At 41.1% G+C, this 19,211-nt stretch overlaps 1 protein-coding gene across 13 annotated transcripts in view; it reads right to left on the bottom strand.

Annotated features, from left to right (window-relative positions):
* LOC309608961 (uncharacterized protein) overlaps positions 1 to 19,211 on the bottom strand; it is a 32,904-nt gene that overhangs the window by 9,867 nt on the left and 3,826 nt on the right. For 4 of the 13 annotated variants that reach the window (XM_082349707.1, XM_082349710.1, XM_082349711.1 and 1 more), the window contains 5 exons: positions 6,460 to 18,332; positions 5,937 to 6,018; positions 4,080 to 4,118; positions 3,181 to 3,224; positions 2,589 to 2,665 (listed from right to left, as the gene is read on the bottom strand). In XM_082349707.1, the coding sequence (XP_082205833.1) occupies positions 2,589 to 2,665; positions 3,181 to 3,224; positions 4,080 to 4,118; positions 5,937 to 5,962 (186 nt within the window). In that variant the 5' untranslated portion in view covers positions 5,963 to 6,018; positions 6,460 to 18,332. Of the gene's footprint in view, positions 1 to 2,588; positions 2,666 to 3,180; positions 3,225 to 4,079; positions 4,119 to 5,649; positions 6,019 to 6,459; positions 18,333 to 19,211 lie in introns of all 13 variants that reach the window. The other 9 variants (XM_082349718.1, XM_082349717.1, XM_082349719.1 and 6 more) reach the window with 8 other exon arrangements.

The following is a 19,211-nucleotide window of genomic DNA, read 5'->3' as shown; positions in this document are numbered from 1 at the left end:
ATGCCTTGTGCTAAGTGAAAGAAACCAGGCTCAAAAGACTACATACTGGGGAATTCCCTGGAGGTCCAGTGGTTAGGACTCTGTGCTTCCACTGGAGTGGCCTCTGGTTCAATCCTTGGTCAGGGAACTAAGATCCCACAATCCTGCTGCACAGCCAAATAAATAAATAAAAGACTACATACTGGATGTTTTTTTGTTGTTGTTTATTTATTTATTAATTTATTTTACTTTTGGCTGTGCTGGGTCTTTGTTGCAGCGCATGGGCTCAGTACTTGCCCCATGGCATGTGGAATCTTAGTTCCCCGACCAGGATCGAACCCGCGTTCCCTGCATTGGAAGGCGGATTCTTAACCACTGGACCACCAGGGAAGTCCCTGGATGTTTCCATTTATATGACCATCTTGCAAAGGCAAAACTATGGGAACAGAAAACTGCTCACTGGATGCCAGGGGCTGGGAGTGGGGGAAAGGTTGACTATAAATGAGTATGGGGGAATTTTTTGAAATGATGAAACTCTTCTGTGTCCTGGTTGTGGTGGCAATTATACAATTGCATACATTTGTCAAAACTCACAGAACTGCACACTAAAAAGGATGGATTTCACTCTGTATAAATAATACCTTAATTTTTAAAAAATGAGTGAAAAGAGCCCACTGTGTGGGAGAGGGACTTAAAAGCCAAAATGAGGACTTCCCTGGTGGTTCGGTGGTTAAGAATCCGCCTGCCAATGCAGGGGACACGGGTTCGAGCCCTGGCCCGGGAAGATCCCACATGCCGCGGAGCAACTAGCGCATGTGCCACAACAACTGAAGTCCGTGCGCCTAGAGCCTGTGCTCCACAACGAGAGAAGCCACCACAATGAGAAGCCCGCACACCACAACAAAGGGTAGCCCCCTCTCGACGCACCTGGAGAAAGCCCGCGCGCAGCAGCGAAGACCCAACACAGCCAAAAATAAATAAATAAATAATAAAAATTAATTAATTATTTTTAAAAAAGCCAAAATGATATAAAAGTCAGCAAAAAAGCAAAAATGATACTTAAAATTTTTTAACAACTGAAGATGTCATTACTCAGAATAAAACATTTACAATGCCAAAAACTAGGATATAACTATACTGGAAGACTAGAGAAAGGTGAGATGTATGCTGGAGGTGGCAGTAAGTGTGCAGCTGTTACGAGAGCTAAATCCTCATCTTTCGTTGTAGGAATTCATTGGATAATGTTTAAATCTGAAAAATTGAGACAAAGCAGGATAAACTTCCTATTTAGAACCATGGAGGCAAAATCAAAGGCTTCAGCTAGGGCTTCCCTGGTGGCGCAGTGGTTAAGAATCTGCCTGCCAATGCAGGGGACACGGGTTCGAGCCCTGGTCTGGGAAGATCCCACATGCCGCGGAGCAACTAAGCCCGTGAGCCACAACTACTGAGCTTGCGCGTCTGGAGCTTGTGCTCCGCAACGGGAGAGGCCGCGACAGTGAGAGGCCCGCGCACCGCGATGAAGAGAGGCCCCCGCTCTCCGCAACTGGAGAAAGCCCTCGCACAGAAACGAAGACCCAACACAGCCAAATATAAATAAATAAATAAATTTATAAAAAAAAAAAAAAAAAGGCTTCAGCTAGAAAATTGGAAGCTGGAAAGACTCCCACCCCGGGTTGTGGGAATCATGGGTGAAGAGGATTGGGACAAAAGACAGCTAGTTTTTTGTTTCAAGTCTGAAAACTTTGACTCCTTGAACTATGTATATGTATATCTTTGATGACAATAAAACTTTTAAAATGAAAATTTGATTAAAAAAAAAAAAAAGGAAGCAACATAGGACTCTGTCTCTAAGGCACCTGCCAACATGGGTCTTCTTAGGGGCTCTCCAACCTCTGAATAGTCCCTCCCTAAATATGTAGCGCACACTTCTCAGTGTTGCTGGGTCACAGATAAGCTCATCCCCACGAAAGGCCTCTCTTGCCAACAGCACTAGATGGAGAGCAGGAGGCCTCCAGAGAGCAGGTATGTGGCTCTGTCCCGTCACCTTGGGCAGCCTGGGTCTAGTCACCGTTCCTCTGGGAGCCTACGTTTCCTCCTCTATAAAGTGGGAGCTGCTGGCTTGATGCGAGGTTTCAATAGACGGGCAACACCTAATCCAGCACGTGGCCCTTAGTGGGCATCCAGTGTCCATTTGTGTTTTCCTGACAGAGGGCTGGGAGTAGGGGCTTCTGCCATAGGTTCCTGGACCTGGGACATTAAAGAGGGTATGTAACCCCAGGCAGGTGTCCTGCTCACCACCACCCCATTCACATATCAGTGTAGAACCATATTCCAGGGCTACTCACATGCATTAGGGGTCATCTGTTCCTTTAGGTTTGTCTAGGTCACTGCTACGGAGCCCTGAGGTGACCATACAGCCAGCCCATGGGGGGTGGGACCTCTGTTTGACACTTTGCCAGGAACACAGGGAATTTCTCCAGAGCCCTCACATTCTCACACACACACACACACACACACACACACACAGTTGACCATTTGAGATCAAGGAGTATGACCTCTTTTTTTGCTACAGTGAGACGGTCCCTCTAAACTCTGACAGAGGTCCCTACCTGTGATGATTCCCCAGCAATCTCATGGTCAGGGGCTGTTTTCCCCACACACCCCTGAAAATAGTAGTACACCACTCCTGCAGGTAGATGAAGAAAGACTAGTTAAAACATTTAAGAGTGATGTAATTATTTCAAAATGTCAGTATTTACAATATGCCAGAAATTATATCCTTTTAAATTATTTTAATGTGTGATGAAAGATATTAGATATTAACTTACAATGTGTGAAGGGATAGTTTTTCAAAAGGTATGCAAGCAAAAATTTGAAGACCACTGCTGTAGGACATTATTTGGTTGTATGCGTTTTTTGGTTTGTTTCCGGGTTTTGTGGGGTATGCCTGGGTTTTAGAGTGAGATATGGGTTCCAATCCCAGACTCACCATGAAGGTGCAGAGGGAAGAAAGGGAGAAGGAAGACTAGCCTTGGCTCTGAGCAGTGTGACAAGCCCTGGGGAGCCAGGTACGTGGCAGTCGCAGGAGGGGGCCTCTGGGAATCCCGGTGAGCAGCTGGAGACTGGGGTGGCTTTGAGACAAGAACCCATTCCTTGGGTCCTGCCATCATCCCCAAATTACCCCAGCACCCAGACCCTTACCTGCAAGAATGAAGATGTGTACCACATACAGGAACTTGTATAGCCTGGAAGGGAAGCAGAGCTGAGTGTGAGGCTGGGGCCTCGTGCCCTCACCAGTGGGTGCTGGTTTTCCTCCCCAGTCCAAGCCCCAGGACCTATTCCACCAGCACTCGTCCAATCAATACTTGTGGATGAATGAATCCATCAGCTGTAACAGGGCTCAGCCTGGGCTCCCTGCTGACTGGCCGGCATGACTCTGTGCCTCTGCCTACTGCTGAGAAAGCCAGACTTGGCGCCTGGAACCCACAAGGACCCCCTGACCCACTCCCTTCTCCTTTCCTTCTTTACTTGTTTACACAGGTCCATCTTGCCTCTCCAGCCAGAAGGCAGGGACTTAGCCTTGGCTGGACATTCATAGTTGTTCATTCAAGTGCTGGATTAGCTCTTCCCCCCAAAGCCCTCCCTACTCTGGACTGACAGATCCCACAACCTGGATTAGAAATAATATCTCATTGTCCATCCTCCTCTTCTAGGACCCCTCCCTTGGGACAAACAGAGCATCTTTTTTTTTTTTTTCTTGGCTGTGCTGTGCTGCATGCAGGATGGTTCCTCGACCCAGGCCTCCACAGTGAGAGCACCAAATCCTAACCACTAGACCACCAGGGAGCTCCCTCAAACAGAGCATCTTGGCACTGCCAGGATGATGGCTCCCTGCCTACACACACACACACACACACACACAAAGGCATGTCCCACCTGTCAGTACCAGGCCCTCCACTCTGACCCTGAGTCCCAGAGACACTATAACAGTCAGGGAAAAGGGAATATAGAACCCTATTTTCCCGTCCTTGTGGCACCAAGTGAAGGGTCCCCTTTCCTGGTCTTTTGGGGCATGGTAACAGGGCCCACCTAAACTTTACCTCTCTCTCTGGCAGCACAGACCAAACACCATTTTCAGTCTAAGAAGAAAAGATGGCAACAGTCAATGCATCACATAGACCCAGGGTCCTGGTGTTCCTTTACTCCGTGGCTTGCAGGGATTGCAATGGGCTAGAGGCAGTTGGGGGGATGGCAGGACCTCCACAAGCAGGGTTCATCCAGGGGAGAGCCTGCTGGTCACAGCTGGAGGCTAAACTCAGGATGGAGTGGGCTAGCACTAGGAGCTTGGAAAATGCTCAGGAATTTCTCCCGAGACCGCAGAGCCCCAAACAAAAGCTGGTTTCAATGTCCTCAGAGCTGGAAAGGTAGGTCCCAGGGAATCAGGATGGGAAAAGCAGGGTTGGCAGAGGATTAGGAAAAAGGTATAGCTCTATTAAACATTCGTGTAAAATGACCCCAGGTGTAGGTGGCTAATTATAATAGTAAATAAAAATGATTAAAAACTACCAACAGTTTAAAGTATTTTCTGTGTTATGCGGCATTTTTGGAATAATCTTGGGAGTACTGGGGGAGATTCCGTAGCCTCCTCAGAAATTCCTTGTCTAGAATCCCACCTTCAGTGTCAAATTGCATATAAACTGACACCGTGGTACAGTCTCCAGGGTGAGGTGGACCTCAGTGTGGCCTGGTGAGCCTCTGTTTCCCAAGTGGGTTCCCCATTCTCCACAGGGACTATTTCTGAATCTCTCTTTAAACCTCCAGCCCCTCCTCTGCCTTCCTCACTTTCACCAGGGAACACAGGCACTATCCGATGGGTGTTCCCTCGACTTTCTGCCGCCAACTCACCCATTCTCTGCTTCTCACAGGTCACTTCCTCTTCAGGGGAGGAGGCTGCGCCCCCCTCTCTGGGGCTAGCCCCCTCGTGTACTCCATTCATCTGGGCTTCTCATGACCTGGGTGTTTGGGGGTCCCCTCTCTCACTTGTATATTCATCCTTTCCTTTTCTGGCTCCTTCCCATCAGTATTTAAACATATCACTCATCTCTTCCACTAAAAAAAGAAAGGCCTTCCCCCTTGAACCCATATCCCTTCTCCAGATACCGTCCTTATTGTCCCCTACCCTTCACACCAGGCGCCTTGAGAGAGCCGACTGCAGTACGTGTCTTCACCCCCTTCACCTCTCCCTCACTCCACAGCCCACTTCAATCTGTTTCTGTCCCCATCAACCTCTGAAGCCTGTCTCACCAAGGTCACCAATATGCTCCTAGTCACCAAATCCAGTGGGCCTTTTTCGGGCCTCAGCTCACTTCACCTCTCTGCAGGGAACTACAGCACCTCTCTTCATACTGAATTACCTTCTCTGAGGATACTGCTAGCAGTATACTCAATAGTAAGCTTTTTAGTTATTTATAACTTGGTGTGAGCAAAGTTATCAAGCTTTTTCTGAGGGAAGGTTTGGAGGAGAGAAAATGAGTCCTGAGTGAGAGAAGAAGAGGGGGAAAGGGGGAACGTCAAGTAGAAAGGGATGCAGGAAAGGCAGGCTAGTAGTCGTAAAGACAATTTTCACCTGCTTGGGTGGTTTATTGAGGGCAACCTTTTGAAACTGCTTACCAAATCTACCGATCCTAATGACGTTAGTGATTTGCAGAGTATCCTTTGACCATATCAGTGTACAGGCAACCTATTCACCTCCCCTCAGGCTCCAGGACCGAGACTGAGAAGGGCACTGGAGCTCTGGCAGTCCAGTGCACAGCCCCTCCCTTTCACAGGAGAGCACTGTCTGTGTGTGACATCATGTCTTAGGGGGCTTTATGACAGGACAACCTCTCCAACCTTGGCCAGAGTAGCTTGTCATTGCCTCAGGGTGGCTTTAAATCCCAACCAGTCAGAGAAAGCACCTTTGTAGGTATCTCTTTTGTTCCATTCAATGCCATCAATGCTGCTTGAGCACCTGCAATGTGCCAAGCTCTATGCAAAGTCCTGTAGGGACACAAAGACACAAAGGTGTATAAGACTCAGTCTTGTCACATAACACAATAATCTTGTTTTTTTTTGTTTTTTTTTTTTTGTTTTTTTTTTTTGTTTTTTTTTTAAATTTATTTATTTATTTTATTTATGGCTGTGTTGGGTCTTCGTTTCTGTGCGAGGGCTTTCTCTACTTGTGGCAAGCGGGGGCCACTTTTCATCGCGGTGCGCGGGCCTCTCACTATCGCGGCCTCTCTTGCTGCGGAGCACAGGCTCCAGACGCGCAGGCTCAGCAATTGTGGCTCACGGGCTCAGTTGCTCCGCGGCATGTGGGATCCTCCCAGACCAGGGCTCGAACCCGTGTCTCCTGCATTAGCAGGCAGATTCTCAACCACTGCGCCACCAGGGAAGCCCATAATCTTGTTTTTAAAATGAAAAACAAGAACACAGCCTGACCATTTCTAAGTGTAATCCATTTATTCTGCCAGTGTCTGCTGAGCTTTCATTCTGGTCCAGGAAAAATGCTGAGGGGATAGAAAGGTAAACAGGACACACAGACTGCCCTCGAGGTGCTTGAAGAAGTCAAATAGACATCTTCTGATTCAAGACAATAGCTTTTATACCCTCCCCCAAATTACTATAAATGTAACTAAATAATAATTACAAAACTATGGTGGTTAAAACTGAAGAATGCCTTAGTTTCACATACACATGAAATATTTATTCCCTGGCGGTCTAGTGGTTAGAACTCTGTGCTCACTGCCGAGGGCCTGGGTTCAATCCCTGGTCAGGGAACTAAGATCCCACAGGATTTGCGGTGCAGCTAAAATATATATATATGTGTGTGTGTGTGTGTGTGTGTGTATACATATATATATATATGTATATATATGAAATAAAAAATCAAAAGGAAAGTTAGAAAGCATTTTGAACTGAAAGAAAAGAAAAAATATCAAAATTTGTGGGATGCAGCTAAAGCAGTACATAGAGGGAAATTTATAGCACTAAAACACCTATATTAGAAAATAAGAAATGTCTCTAGAAAACAAGCTTACGGTTACCAAAGGGGAAAGAGGGTGGGGGAGGGATAAGTTAGGAGTTTGGGGTTAGCAGATACAAACCACTATATATAAAATAGATAAACATGGGACTTCCCTGGCAGTCCAGTGGTTAAGGCTCTGCACTTTCACTGCAGGGGGTGTGGGTTTCACTGCAGGGGGCGTGGGGGCATCAGGGAACTAAGATCCTGCATGCCACGTGGCACAGCCAAAAAGTAAAAAAAATAAAAATAATAAAAAACAAGGTCCTACTGTATAGCACTGGGAACTATAATTCAACATCCTGTAATAAACTGTAATGGAAAAGAATATAAAAAAGAATATGTATAACTGAATCACTCTGCTCTACACTGGAAACTAACACAACATTGTAAATCAACTATACTTCAATAAATAATTAAAAAAGAAAATAAGAAACGTCTCAAATCAATGACCTCAGTTTCTACTTTAAGAAACTAGAAATGGGACTTCCCTGGTGGCACAGTGGTTAAGAATCTGCCTGCCAATGCAGGGGACATGGGTTCGAGCCCTCGTCCGGGAAGATCCCACATGCTGCGGAGCAACTAAGCCCGTGTGCCACAACTACTGAGCCTGTGTTCTAGAGCTCATGAGCCACAACTACTGAGCCCATGTGCCACAACTACTGAAGCTCGTGCACCTAGAGCCCATGCTCCGCAACAAGAGAAGCCACCGCAATGAGAAGCCCGCGCACTGCAATGAAGAGTAGCCCCCGCTCACCGCAACTAGAGAAAGCCCTCGCGCAGCAACAAAGACCCAATGCAGCCAAAAATAAATAAATAAAAATAAATTTATATAAAAAAAAGAAACTAGAAATGGAAGAGCAAATAAAAGCCAACGTAAGCACAGGAAATTTTAAAAATCAGAGTGAAAAGAAATGAAATAGAAAACAGACAAAGAAAAGAAAAAAGTCAATAAAACCAAAAGCTCAACAAAGTGTACAATCCTCTAGATAGAATAGATCAGGAAAAAATGAATAAGATGCAAATTATCAATATCAAGAATGATAAAGGTGACTGATGCAGAGTCTATAGATACTAAAATAAGGGAACATTATGAACAATGCTATGAGGATAAGTTTGACAACGTAGATGACATGGACAAAATCTTTAAAAGACACAAAGTACCAAAGCTCATGCAAGAAGAAATATATAACCTGAATAACTCTATATCTATTAAAGACATTGAATTTATTTAACTTTCCCACAAAGAAAACTTCAGATCCACATGGCTTTACTAGTAAATTCTACCAAACTTCTGAGGAAGAAATAATACCAGTTCTACACAAACTCTTCCAGAAAAAAAGGAGGAACTACTTCCCATCTTGCTTCATGAGGGCAGCATTATCTGATGTCAAAACCAGACAAAGATGACATGAGAAAACTACAAAACAACATCCCTCATAAACATTGATGCAAATATTATTTACAAAATCTTAGCAAATTGAAACCAACAACATATAAAAAGATAATACATCATTACCAAAAGAGTTTACCCTCGGGAATGCAAGGTTGATTCAACATTCAAAAACCAATCACTATAATTCACCATATTAATAGACTAAAAAACAAAAATCGTATGATTATCTCAACAGATGCATAAAAAACATTTGACAAAATCAACATCTGTTCCTGAAAAAAATCTTCCAGCAAACTAGGAGTAGTTGGAACATCCTCAACCTGATGAAGGACATCTATGAAAAACTTAGAGCGAACAATATACCCGATGGTAAAATACTGAAGGCTTTCCCCTTAAATTCAGGAATAAGGCAAGGATGTTTGCCCTCATTGCTTCTATACAACATTGTACTGGAAGTTTTAGACAGTGAACTAAGTTGAGAAATAGAAGTAATTATCCCTACACCATCGGTAAACCTACCACACTCCTGAATGGGGCAATGATGTCAAAGAAAAAGCATAACATCAGACTTCCCTTACCATGCCTCATCTAGTCCAGTAATCAACCTAAAATCTGATTTATTATCACTTGTTGATTTTTTTTCCTGAAGTCAAATTGTATACTTTTAGTAACAGATTTCTAGAGTCAGAACCTCATGACTGCGATGATTCAGCCCTTTACATGTACAACTTACAAAACTACTTGTGTTAACATTCTCTCATCAATTTATGCTGCAAATTGCAAATGAGACAAAAACCTCTCACTTGCATCTATATCATAATTTTGCTCATTGATTATACTAATGTTTTTCAAATTTGATACAATCAGCCATTAAATGATGATCACTTCTTTCAATGAACTACAAAGATTAAAATTAAAAAATAAAAGAGAGAAGTAAAAGGTAACCAGATTGGAAAGGAAGAAATAAAACTGCCTTTATTTTGCAGACAACATAATTGTGTATAAAATCCTGTGGGATCATCCAAAAAGCTACCAGAGTTTAGCAAAGTGAAGGATATAAGATCAATATATAAAAATCAATTGTATTTGTTGTGAACCTAAAACTGCTCTTTAAAAAATGTATTAAAAGTCAATTGTTCATAGCACTGAACAACTGGGAATTGAAATTTTTAAAATACCATTTATTATAGCATCAAAAATATGAAATACTCTGACAAAAAATATGTGGAAGATCTGTACACTAAAAACTACAAAACATTATTGAAAGAAATTAAAGACCTAAATAAATGAAGAGATAAACCAAGGTCGTGAATCAGAAGATTCAAAATTATTAAAATGTGAATTCCACACTCAAACTGATCTATAGATTCAGTGTAATCTCAATAAAATTTTCAGCAAACTTTTTTGGTTGTTGAAATTGATATGCTGTTCCTAAAGTCCATATGGAAGTGCCAACGACCTAGAATTCTGAAAAAGTAAAGTTGGACAGTAATCAAGACAGTATGAGATTGCTGATGTCAAGATAGATGGAACAGAATAGAGTCTAGGTATAGACACATATATTGTCAGTTGATTTTAGACAAAGGTGCAAATGCAATTCCTTGAAGTGAAGGAAGTCTTGACCCTTAAATCATATAATTTTAAATTGACTTAATGAGGCAAAAGTAACACAAAGGTTTCCATATGTATACATATCCTGGTTAAGATTTTTGAATGTAAAGAACAAGAAGACATTAAGGCAGGAAAAAAAAAAAAGGTTACCTAAAAAGAATAAAGAATCAGAAATCAGAATGGCATAAGAATTACCACATGAAATACTAAATGTTAAAGGACAGTGTAGTCATGTTCTACAGTTTTGAGGAAAAATGATTGTGACTCAAGAATTCTATGCTGAGCCAAGTCAGCTTTCTGGGTCAAGACAACAGAAAGGTTCTCAGGAGCCACTAAGGCCAGACCTCAGACTGCCATCTGTGTACGGTGCCTCTCTCTCCTACCTCAAACAACAGAGGTAAAAGAAAGTAGATCTTTAAATAAATCCATAATAGTGCTGGAAAGCAAAATGTGGTACCCTGTTGAACCAGGAGCCATAAGGAATCTCTCAGAAATGGAAGGCAGGCAGGATGAGGTTGACAGAGGAAACCAAAGAACAAAATATAGGCAGGAGAACATCACTGTGAGAGGCAGAGAGTCGCTGGGAGTCTCTGTCCGTCAGAGTGACAGATCTGGGGAGCAGGAGAGAAACTTATTGGGATGATTGGTTTGGGGATTCATGTGAAGCAAAAAGATGACTGACTTCCTCTCTTTCCCCACCTGTGGCAAGCAGACAAAAATAGATGCATCAACCACCAGGTGAGAGCAATGATTGTGAGGCCCCTTGCTGGATGACTGGTAACACCCAGCAGGAATGGGGACCCCCAGTATCCCAAAGTCTAACCACAAGTGTACCCTTCCTAGCAATGTCTTATCCTGACTCCATAGAGACTAATGCCACTTCACAGTAAATAAAACCATTCAAGGAGAATCCATCAGAGAATCTCAAAGACAGACTTGAGCACTTAGCCAGAACTTGCCAAATATTTGGAGAAAACCAACAGTAGAAAAGAGAGGCACAACACTATACAAACAAAAAAAACCTAATGACTAAGGAAAAGAGTTAATAGAGAAAATCAAAAGAGACTTTAAAGTAAATATTAAAATCCTCAAAAAGATAAGAGAGGATATGGCACCCATAAAAGTGAATTGTCTATTAGGGAAAAGAAACAGCTACAGTGGAAATAAAAATAGAGCTGGTGAAATATCGGCTTCCCACTAAGGCTTTTCAAAGACTTAAAAGTTTCAGCCGTGAGGGAGTAGCTGGTATTGGATTTACCTTCCCACAATAAACAAACACTTTGGCCTGGCCAAAGTGAAGATTTTGGTGTATACTCCAGGCATTCAGTTAAGACTCCAGAAAAGCATCACCCTAGGAATAAGGACTACATCTACAAGTATGGGCAAAACTAAAATACTTCCAATCAACTGAAACCTAAATTCAAGCCTCAAAGCCTGCCAAAACAAAACTTGATGTTCCTTTTTTATTTTTTTGTGGTTTTTAAAAAACGTTTATTTTATGTTGGAGTATAGTTGACTTACAATGTTGTGTTAGTTTCAGGTGTACAGCAAAGTGATTCAGTTATACATATACATGTATCTATTCTTTTTCTTGATATTCCTTTAGAGAAAAATTAACATAATCTACAACATATCCATGATGTCCAGCTAACAATAAAAGTTACTAAACTTTGGGACTTCCCTGGTGGCACAGTGGTTAAGACTCCACGCTCTTAATGCAGAGGGCCTGGGTTCAATCCCTGGTCAGGGAACTAGATCCCACACGCATGCCACAACTAAGAAGCCCATGTGCTGCAACTAAGGAGCTGATGAGCCACAACTAAGGAGCCAGCAAGCCGCAACTAAGACCCAGTGCAACCAAATAAATAAATATTTTTGTTAAAAGTTACTAAACTTATAAAGAAGCAGGAAAAATTAACTGATAATTAAGAGATAAACAGTCAAAGAAGTTGACCCAGGGATAATCTAGATATTGGAGTTAGCAGATAGGGACTTTTAAAAATGGCTATGATTAGCATGTTAAAGAAAATAGACAAAAAGACAAAACAGATGAAGAGCTAGAGTAATTCAACAGAGAATTCAAATCAGTAAAAAATCAAATAGACGCTGTGGTAGGACAGCCTCTAAGATAGTCACTAATAACCTCCACTTCCTAGTATTCATTTGATTGTGGTCTGGATTTATTGAATAAATTTGGTAGAAGTGAGATGTCACTTCCAAAATAGGTTTACAAAAAAGACTGTGGCTTCCATCTTGAATACTGTACTCACTCTCACTCTCTGAACACTTGCTATGGGGGAAAACAGTTGCCTTATAATGAGGCAGCCCTGTGGAGAGCCCCAAGTGATGAGGGCCCAAGGCCTGCCAACAACCATGAAGTGGATACCACCTCACACTCTCTTCCCCAGCCCAGGTGAGCCCTCAATGATACCACAGTGCCAGCTGACTGACGACCACCTCATGAGGGACCTTGAGCCAGAGGCACACAACTAAGCCTCACCTGGATTCCTGGTCCATAGGAAACCATGAGATAATAAATGTTTGTTGTTTTAGCTGATAAGTTTTGAGGTAATTTGTTCATAGCAATAGATAACATAGACATTCTAGAACAAAATACAATATCTGACATTAAGAACTCACTGGACCGGGCTTCCCTGGTGGTGCAGTGGTTGAGAATCTGCCTGCCAATGCAGGAGACACGGGTTCGAGGCCTGGTTTGGGAAGATCCCACATGCCACGTAGCAACTAGGCCCGTGAGCCACAATTACTGAGCCTGCACGTCTGGAGTCTGTGCTCCGCAACAAGAGAGGCCGCGATAGTGAGAGGCCCGCGCACCGCAATGAAGAGTGACCCCCGCTTGCCGCAACTAGAGAAAGCCCTCGCACAGAAACGAAGACCCAACACAGCCATAAATAAATAAATAAATAAATAAATATTTAAAACTCTTCTTCAAAAATGAAGGCAAAATAAAGACATTCCCAGATACACAACTGACTGAGTAAATTTGTTGCTAGCAGATGTCTTATAAGATATACTGAGGAAAGGAAGTCCTTCAGGAAAAGACACCAGAAAGTAACTCAAATCCACAGGAAAAATAAAGAGCATTGCAAATAATAAATATGTGGGTTAGCATAAAAGATTCCATTAAAAAAAAAAAAAAAAAAAAAAGAACTCACTGGACCAAATGGGTTAACAGCAGACACAGCAGAAAATAGAATTAGTGTGGGGAACAGGTACAAGATGCTTTGTGAGTAACAAATGTTCTGTTCTCTGATCCCCATCCAAAGGTCTTGAGTTTCTCTTAGGGTCTGAATATACATACACATACTACGTGTAAAGCATTCTATGTTCCCTGTTAGGAAAACTCAGCAGTATAAAGATGTCATTTTTTTTTTTTAATTTTTTTGGGGGCCACCCCCACAGCTCGTGGGATCTTAGTTCCCCCACCAGGGATTGAACCCACACCCTCAGCAGTGAAAGTGCAGAGTCCTAACCACTGGACAGCCAGGGAATTCCCAAGATGTCATTTCTATATTCAATTATAATCCATATTCAATGCAATCTCAATCAAAATCCTGATGATATTATATTATTTTTTTGTTTAGTTTTTTTGTTTCCAGTTTTACTGAGAAATAACTGACATACATCACTGTAAAATTTTAACACATACAGCATGATGGTTTTATTTACATATATTGTGAAATAATTACCACAGCAGGTTCAGCTAACATCCATCTTCTCATATAGATACAATAAAAAGAAAAAAAATTTCTCCTTACGATGAGAACTCTTAGGATTTACTCTTCAGAACTTTCCTATGTATCATAGAGCAGTGTAAGCTATAGTCATGTTGTGTATTACATCCCTAGTACTCATTTATCTTAAAACTGGAAATTTGTACCTTTTGACCTCCTTTCTCTAATTCCCCCTCCCTCTACCCTCTGCCTCTGTGACTTTGGTTTTTTTGTTGTTGTTGTTTTCAGATTCCACATGTAAGTGAGATCATACAGTATTTTTCTTTCTCTGTATGACTTATTTCACTTAGCATAATGCCTTCAAGGTCCATCCACGCTGTTGCAAATGGTAGGATTTCCTGGTTTTTCATGTCTGAATAATATTCCATTGTATATTTAGACCACAACTTCTTTATCCATTCATCCATCAGTGGACACTTATGTTGCTTCCATGTCTTGTCTATTATAAATAATGCTGCTATGAACATGGGGATGCAGATATCTTTTCAAGTTGGTGTTTTCATCTCCTTTGGCTATATTCCCAGAAATGGAATAGCTGGATTATATGGTAATTCTAATTCTTAATTTTTTAAGGCGCCTCCATAGTGTGTTTCATAGTGGCTGTACCAATTTACAATCCCACCAACAGGGTTTCCTTTTCTCCACAACCATGCCATGATTTGTTATCTCTTGTTTTTTTGATGATGGCCATTCTAACAGGCATGAGGTGATATCTCATTGTGGTTTTAATTTGCATTTTCTCAATGACTAGTGATGTTGAGCATCTTTTCACGTACCTGTTGGCCTTTCATATATCTTCTTTGGAGAAATGTCTATTCAGGTCCTTCGCCCATTTTTTAATTGGGTTATTTGGTTTTTCTGTTCGTTTGTTTTGCTACTGAGTTCTTTACATACTTTGGATATTATAACTAAAATAAAGGAGAAACCTTGAGAGTAGCCAGAGAAAAACAAATCTAGGACCTATATGAGAAAAATCAATTTGAATGACAGCTAATTTCTCATTAGAGGCCATAGAGGCCAGAAGGAAGTGACACAATACCTTTCAAGTGTTGAAATGTCAATCCAGAATCCCATATCCATTGAAAATATCCTTCAGGAATGCTGGCGGAAATCAGGAAATTCTCAGATGAAGGAAAACCAAGAGAATTTGTCACCAACTGATAGGCTCAACTGACTTTTTTTTTTTGGAGGTAAAATTGGTATATTACATTTTATGAGTTTCAGTTGTACAACATTATAATCTGATATTTGTATAAACTACAAAGTGATCACCACCAAAAGTCTAGTTACCATCCATCACCATACAATTGACCCCCTTCACCCATTTCGCCTACCCTCCAGCTCCCTTCCACTCTGGTAATTACCAATCTGTTCTCTGTATCTATGAGTTTGTTTTTGTTTTATTTGCTCATTGTTTTTTGCTTGCTTTGTTTTGTTTTGTTTTTTAGCTTCTACATATGAGTGAAATCATATGGTATTTGTCTTTCTCAAGATCCATCCATGTTGTCACAAAGGTCAAGATTTCCTTCTTTTTTCCTTTTCATTTTTTTCCTGTTCCATTGATCTGTCTGTCCGTTTTTTATGCCAATACCATACTGTTTTGATTATTGTAGCTTTTAACTGAATTTTGATAAGGGTGCAAAAACAATTCAATGGAGGAAAGCTGGCTTTTCAACAAATGGTTCTGGAGTAATCGGACATCCATAGGCAAAAACAAAACAAAACAAAACCCCTCAATCTAAATCTAACAGCTTATATGAAAATTAACTCAAAATGGGCCATGTACTTAAATGTAAAACATAAAACTCTTAGGAAAACAATCATAGAAAACCTTCTGGACCTAGGGCTAGGGTTCTTAAATTTGACACCAAAAGCACAGTCCACAAAAGGAAAAAAAATTATAAATTGGCTTTCATCAAAATTAAACGCTCCTGCTCTGTGAAAGACCCTGCAGAAAAGATGAAAAATCAAGCTACAGAGTGGTAGAAAATGTTTGCAAACCACGTATCTGACAAAGAACTAGCACCTAGAACATATAAAGAACTCTCAAAACTCAACAGGTAAACAATTTAATTAGAATATGGGCAAAAGACATGAAAAGCCATTTCACTAGAGAAAATATAAGATGGGAAATAAGCACGTGAAAGGATGTTCAACATCACTAGCCATAAGGGAAATGCAAATTAAAACAATAATGAGCTATTCCTATACATCTATCAAATGGCTAAAATTTAAAAGTTGCTTCACCAAAAGCAGAACAGGAACTGGGTCACTCATATATTGCTAATCGGAATGCAAAATGGTACAGCTGCTCTGGAAAACAATTTAATAGTTTCTTACACAACTAAATATGCAACAAACACATAACCCAGCAATTGCACTCCTGGGCATTTATACTAGAGAAATGAAGACCTGTGTTAACACAAAAGCTGTACACAAATACGTACAGTTTTACTTATAATAGCCCCAAACTGGAAACAACCCAGATGTCCTTTAAGGGGTGAATGGTTAAACTGTGGTAAATCCATACCACGGAATACTACTCAGAAATAAGAAGGAATAAACCACTGATACATATATCAACCTGGATGAATCTCAAGAGAATTATGCTGAGTGAAAAAAAAAAAGCCCATCCAAAAGGTTGCATACTGTATGATTTCATTTATAAAACATTCTTCAAATAAGAAAATTATAAAAATGGAGCCCCCTTATTAGGGAGGGACTAAGGAAGGAAGAGGATGACATGAGGGATCCTTGTGGTGATGGAAATGTTCTGTACCTTGATTATAACAATGTCATTATCCTTGTTGTGATATAATACTATTGTTTTATAATATGTTACCATTGGGAAAAACTGGGTAAAGGGTACATCTGACTTTTCTGTGTTGTTTCTTATACATATGAATCTATAATTATCTTAAAAGTTTAATTTAAAATGTGTAGTATAATACAGGGAAAATTATAAAAGCTGCTTTCCCTTCCCTATAGGGGCCAGAAAGAAAAGGCTGAGTATAAGGCGTGTGGCTGTGTATCTTGGCCCTGATGGATCAATTCCTGATACCTCCCCCTTGCTTTTGCTTCCATCTTGGGACCCCATGATCCCATATACCACTGGAACCCAAAAGACCCTCTGCTCAAATCTCTGACTCTAAGGTGGTGGTCTCAGGAAGAAGGATGCAACCATTTTAGATAGAAGAGCTTTAAATCAAGGCCAAAAGTGGGGTGAGAGGAGGGATGGAGTAGAAGAACAACACCGAACCCACGTAAAAAATTCTGGGAGCTGGGACTTCCCTGGCACTCCAGTGGTTAAGACTTTGCCTTCCAGTGCAGGGGGTGTGGGTTCGATCCCTATTCAGGGAGCTAAGATGCCACATAGCTCGAGGCCAAAAAACCAAAACATAAAACAGAAGTAATATTGTAACAAATTCAATAAAGACTTTAAAATGGTCCACGTCAAAAAAATCTTAAAAAAAAAAACTTCTGGGATCTAGTTCTCACTCCACTACCAACAGCACAAGTATCTTAAATGCTGAGGTCTTCAATTCAACCCAATTTAACATTCACTGGGCATCAACGACAGTGGCGAGAGGTGGCTAGGGGTAGTGGTTAGTCCTTAACCTATATGTACGTCAATGTCCCCTACCAAAAACAAGTAATATTCTTTTCTACAGAAAATTGACATTTAAAAAAAAATCTTGGGTTAAATGTGCATAAAATCACCTTTAGAAATCTCTATTTGTATTAATCCATAACATATAATGTAAGTAAAAAACGGGGGCTTAAGATGCAAACACAGCATCTAGGCAATCCCCTGGGTGTATTCCAACCCTCCCACCTCAACAAGACTACCACCCTCCACTGGTTCTTGGTCACTAGGATCTACTCTGTAAACGTGTTGTAGGGATTGAGGCTAAAGAAAGTTAATGGGATTCTCATAATCTGATTAGTAGGCAAAGAAAACTGACATTTATCAAACATCTGTGTGAACCAGACACTCTTCCAGGCGCTTCATAGTATATACATTATCTCATTTAATCCTCTCAACCCTGCGTGGTAGCCATTGTTATGCCCGTTTTACAGATGCGGAAACCAACGTTCATGGAGGAAAGATAAAATGCAGCTTGTAACTGGTATCAGGGACTGACAAATTCTTTTCACTATATGCTACATCGCCTCTAATTTTATAGAGGATATTTATTTTCTGTACTGTGCTGTCCCGTCCAATTTTCTAAAATCATTGTGTTTTTTTTTTTAAATTAATTTATTTCTGTATTTTTGGCTGTGTTGGGTCTTCCTTTCTGTGCGAGGGCTTTCTCTAGTTGCGGCAAGCGGGGGCCACTCTTCATCGCGGTGCGTGGGCCTCTCACTATCGCGGCCTCTCTTGTTGCAGAGCACAGGCTCCAGACGCGCAGACTCAGTAGTTGTGGCTCACGGGCCTAGTTGCTCCGTGGCATGTGGGATCTTCCCAGACCAGAGCTCGAACCCGTGTCCCCTGCATTGGCAGGCAGATTCTCAACCACTGCGCCACCTGGGAAGCCCAAATCATTGTTTTTAATAAGGACAAATAGGGTTTTTTCCTTTCTTAAGGTGATGAAAGGAAGAAGGCATTATTAAAATACACTGGACTTTACACATTTGAAAAATCATCAGACTTTTTTTTTTTTTGGCTGCGCTGTGTGGCACGTGAGATCTTAGTTCCCTGACCAGGGATCGAACCCGCGCCCCCTGCATTGGAAGTGCGGAGTCTTAACCACTGGACCGCCAGGGAAGTCCTGAGACCATTTTTTTCCAACAGCTTTATTAAGATACAATTTTCATACCATAAAATTCATTCTTCACCCATTTTAAGTGTACAATTCAATAAATTTTAGTATATTTACAAAGTTGTACCCTATCACCATGAACTAACTTTAGGGCATTTCCATCAGCCTAAACAGAAACCTTATGCTACATTTACTCCTCATTTCTACTCAGCTCACTAATCTACTTTCTGTCTCTATAGATCTGCCTTTCCTGAACCCTTCATACAAATGGTATCATACTGTATTGTTTTGTGTCTATCTTCTTTCACTGAGCATAATGTTTTCAAGGTTCATCCTGGCTGAAGAGTTTTCTATTGTATGGATGTACCATGCTTTGTTTATCCACTTAAAAAAATTTTTTGTTGGTATATCCAGTTGATAGACTTTGGGGTTGTTTCTACTTTTTAGCTATTGTGACTAATGCTGCTATAACAATTCACATACAAGTCTTTGTGTGGACAAACGTTTTCATTTCTCCTGGGTAGATACTAGGATTGGAATTGCTGGATCATATAGTAAGTCTATGTCTACCTGTTTAAGAAACTGCCAGACTGTTTTCCAAAGTAGCTGTACCATTTTACATTCCCATCAGCAACGTACGAGGG

Source organism: Balaenoptera borealis (genome assembly GCF_965194805.1).
Source record: "Balaenoptera borealis genome assembly, chromosome: 13".
NCBI lineage: Eukaryota > Metazoa > Chordata > Mammalia > Artiodactyla > Balaenopteridae > Balaenoptera > Balaenoptera borealis.
This window is presented reverse-complemented; position numbering and strand designations above follow the sequence as displayed.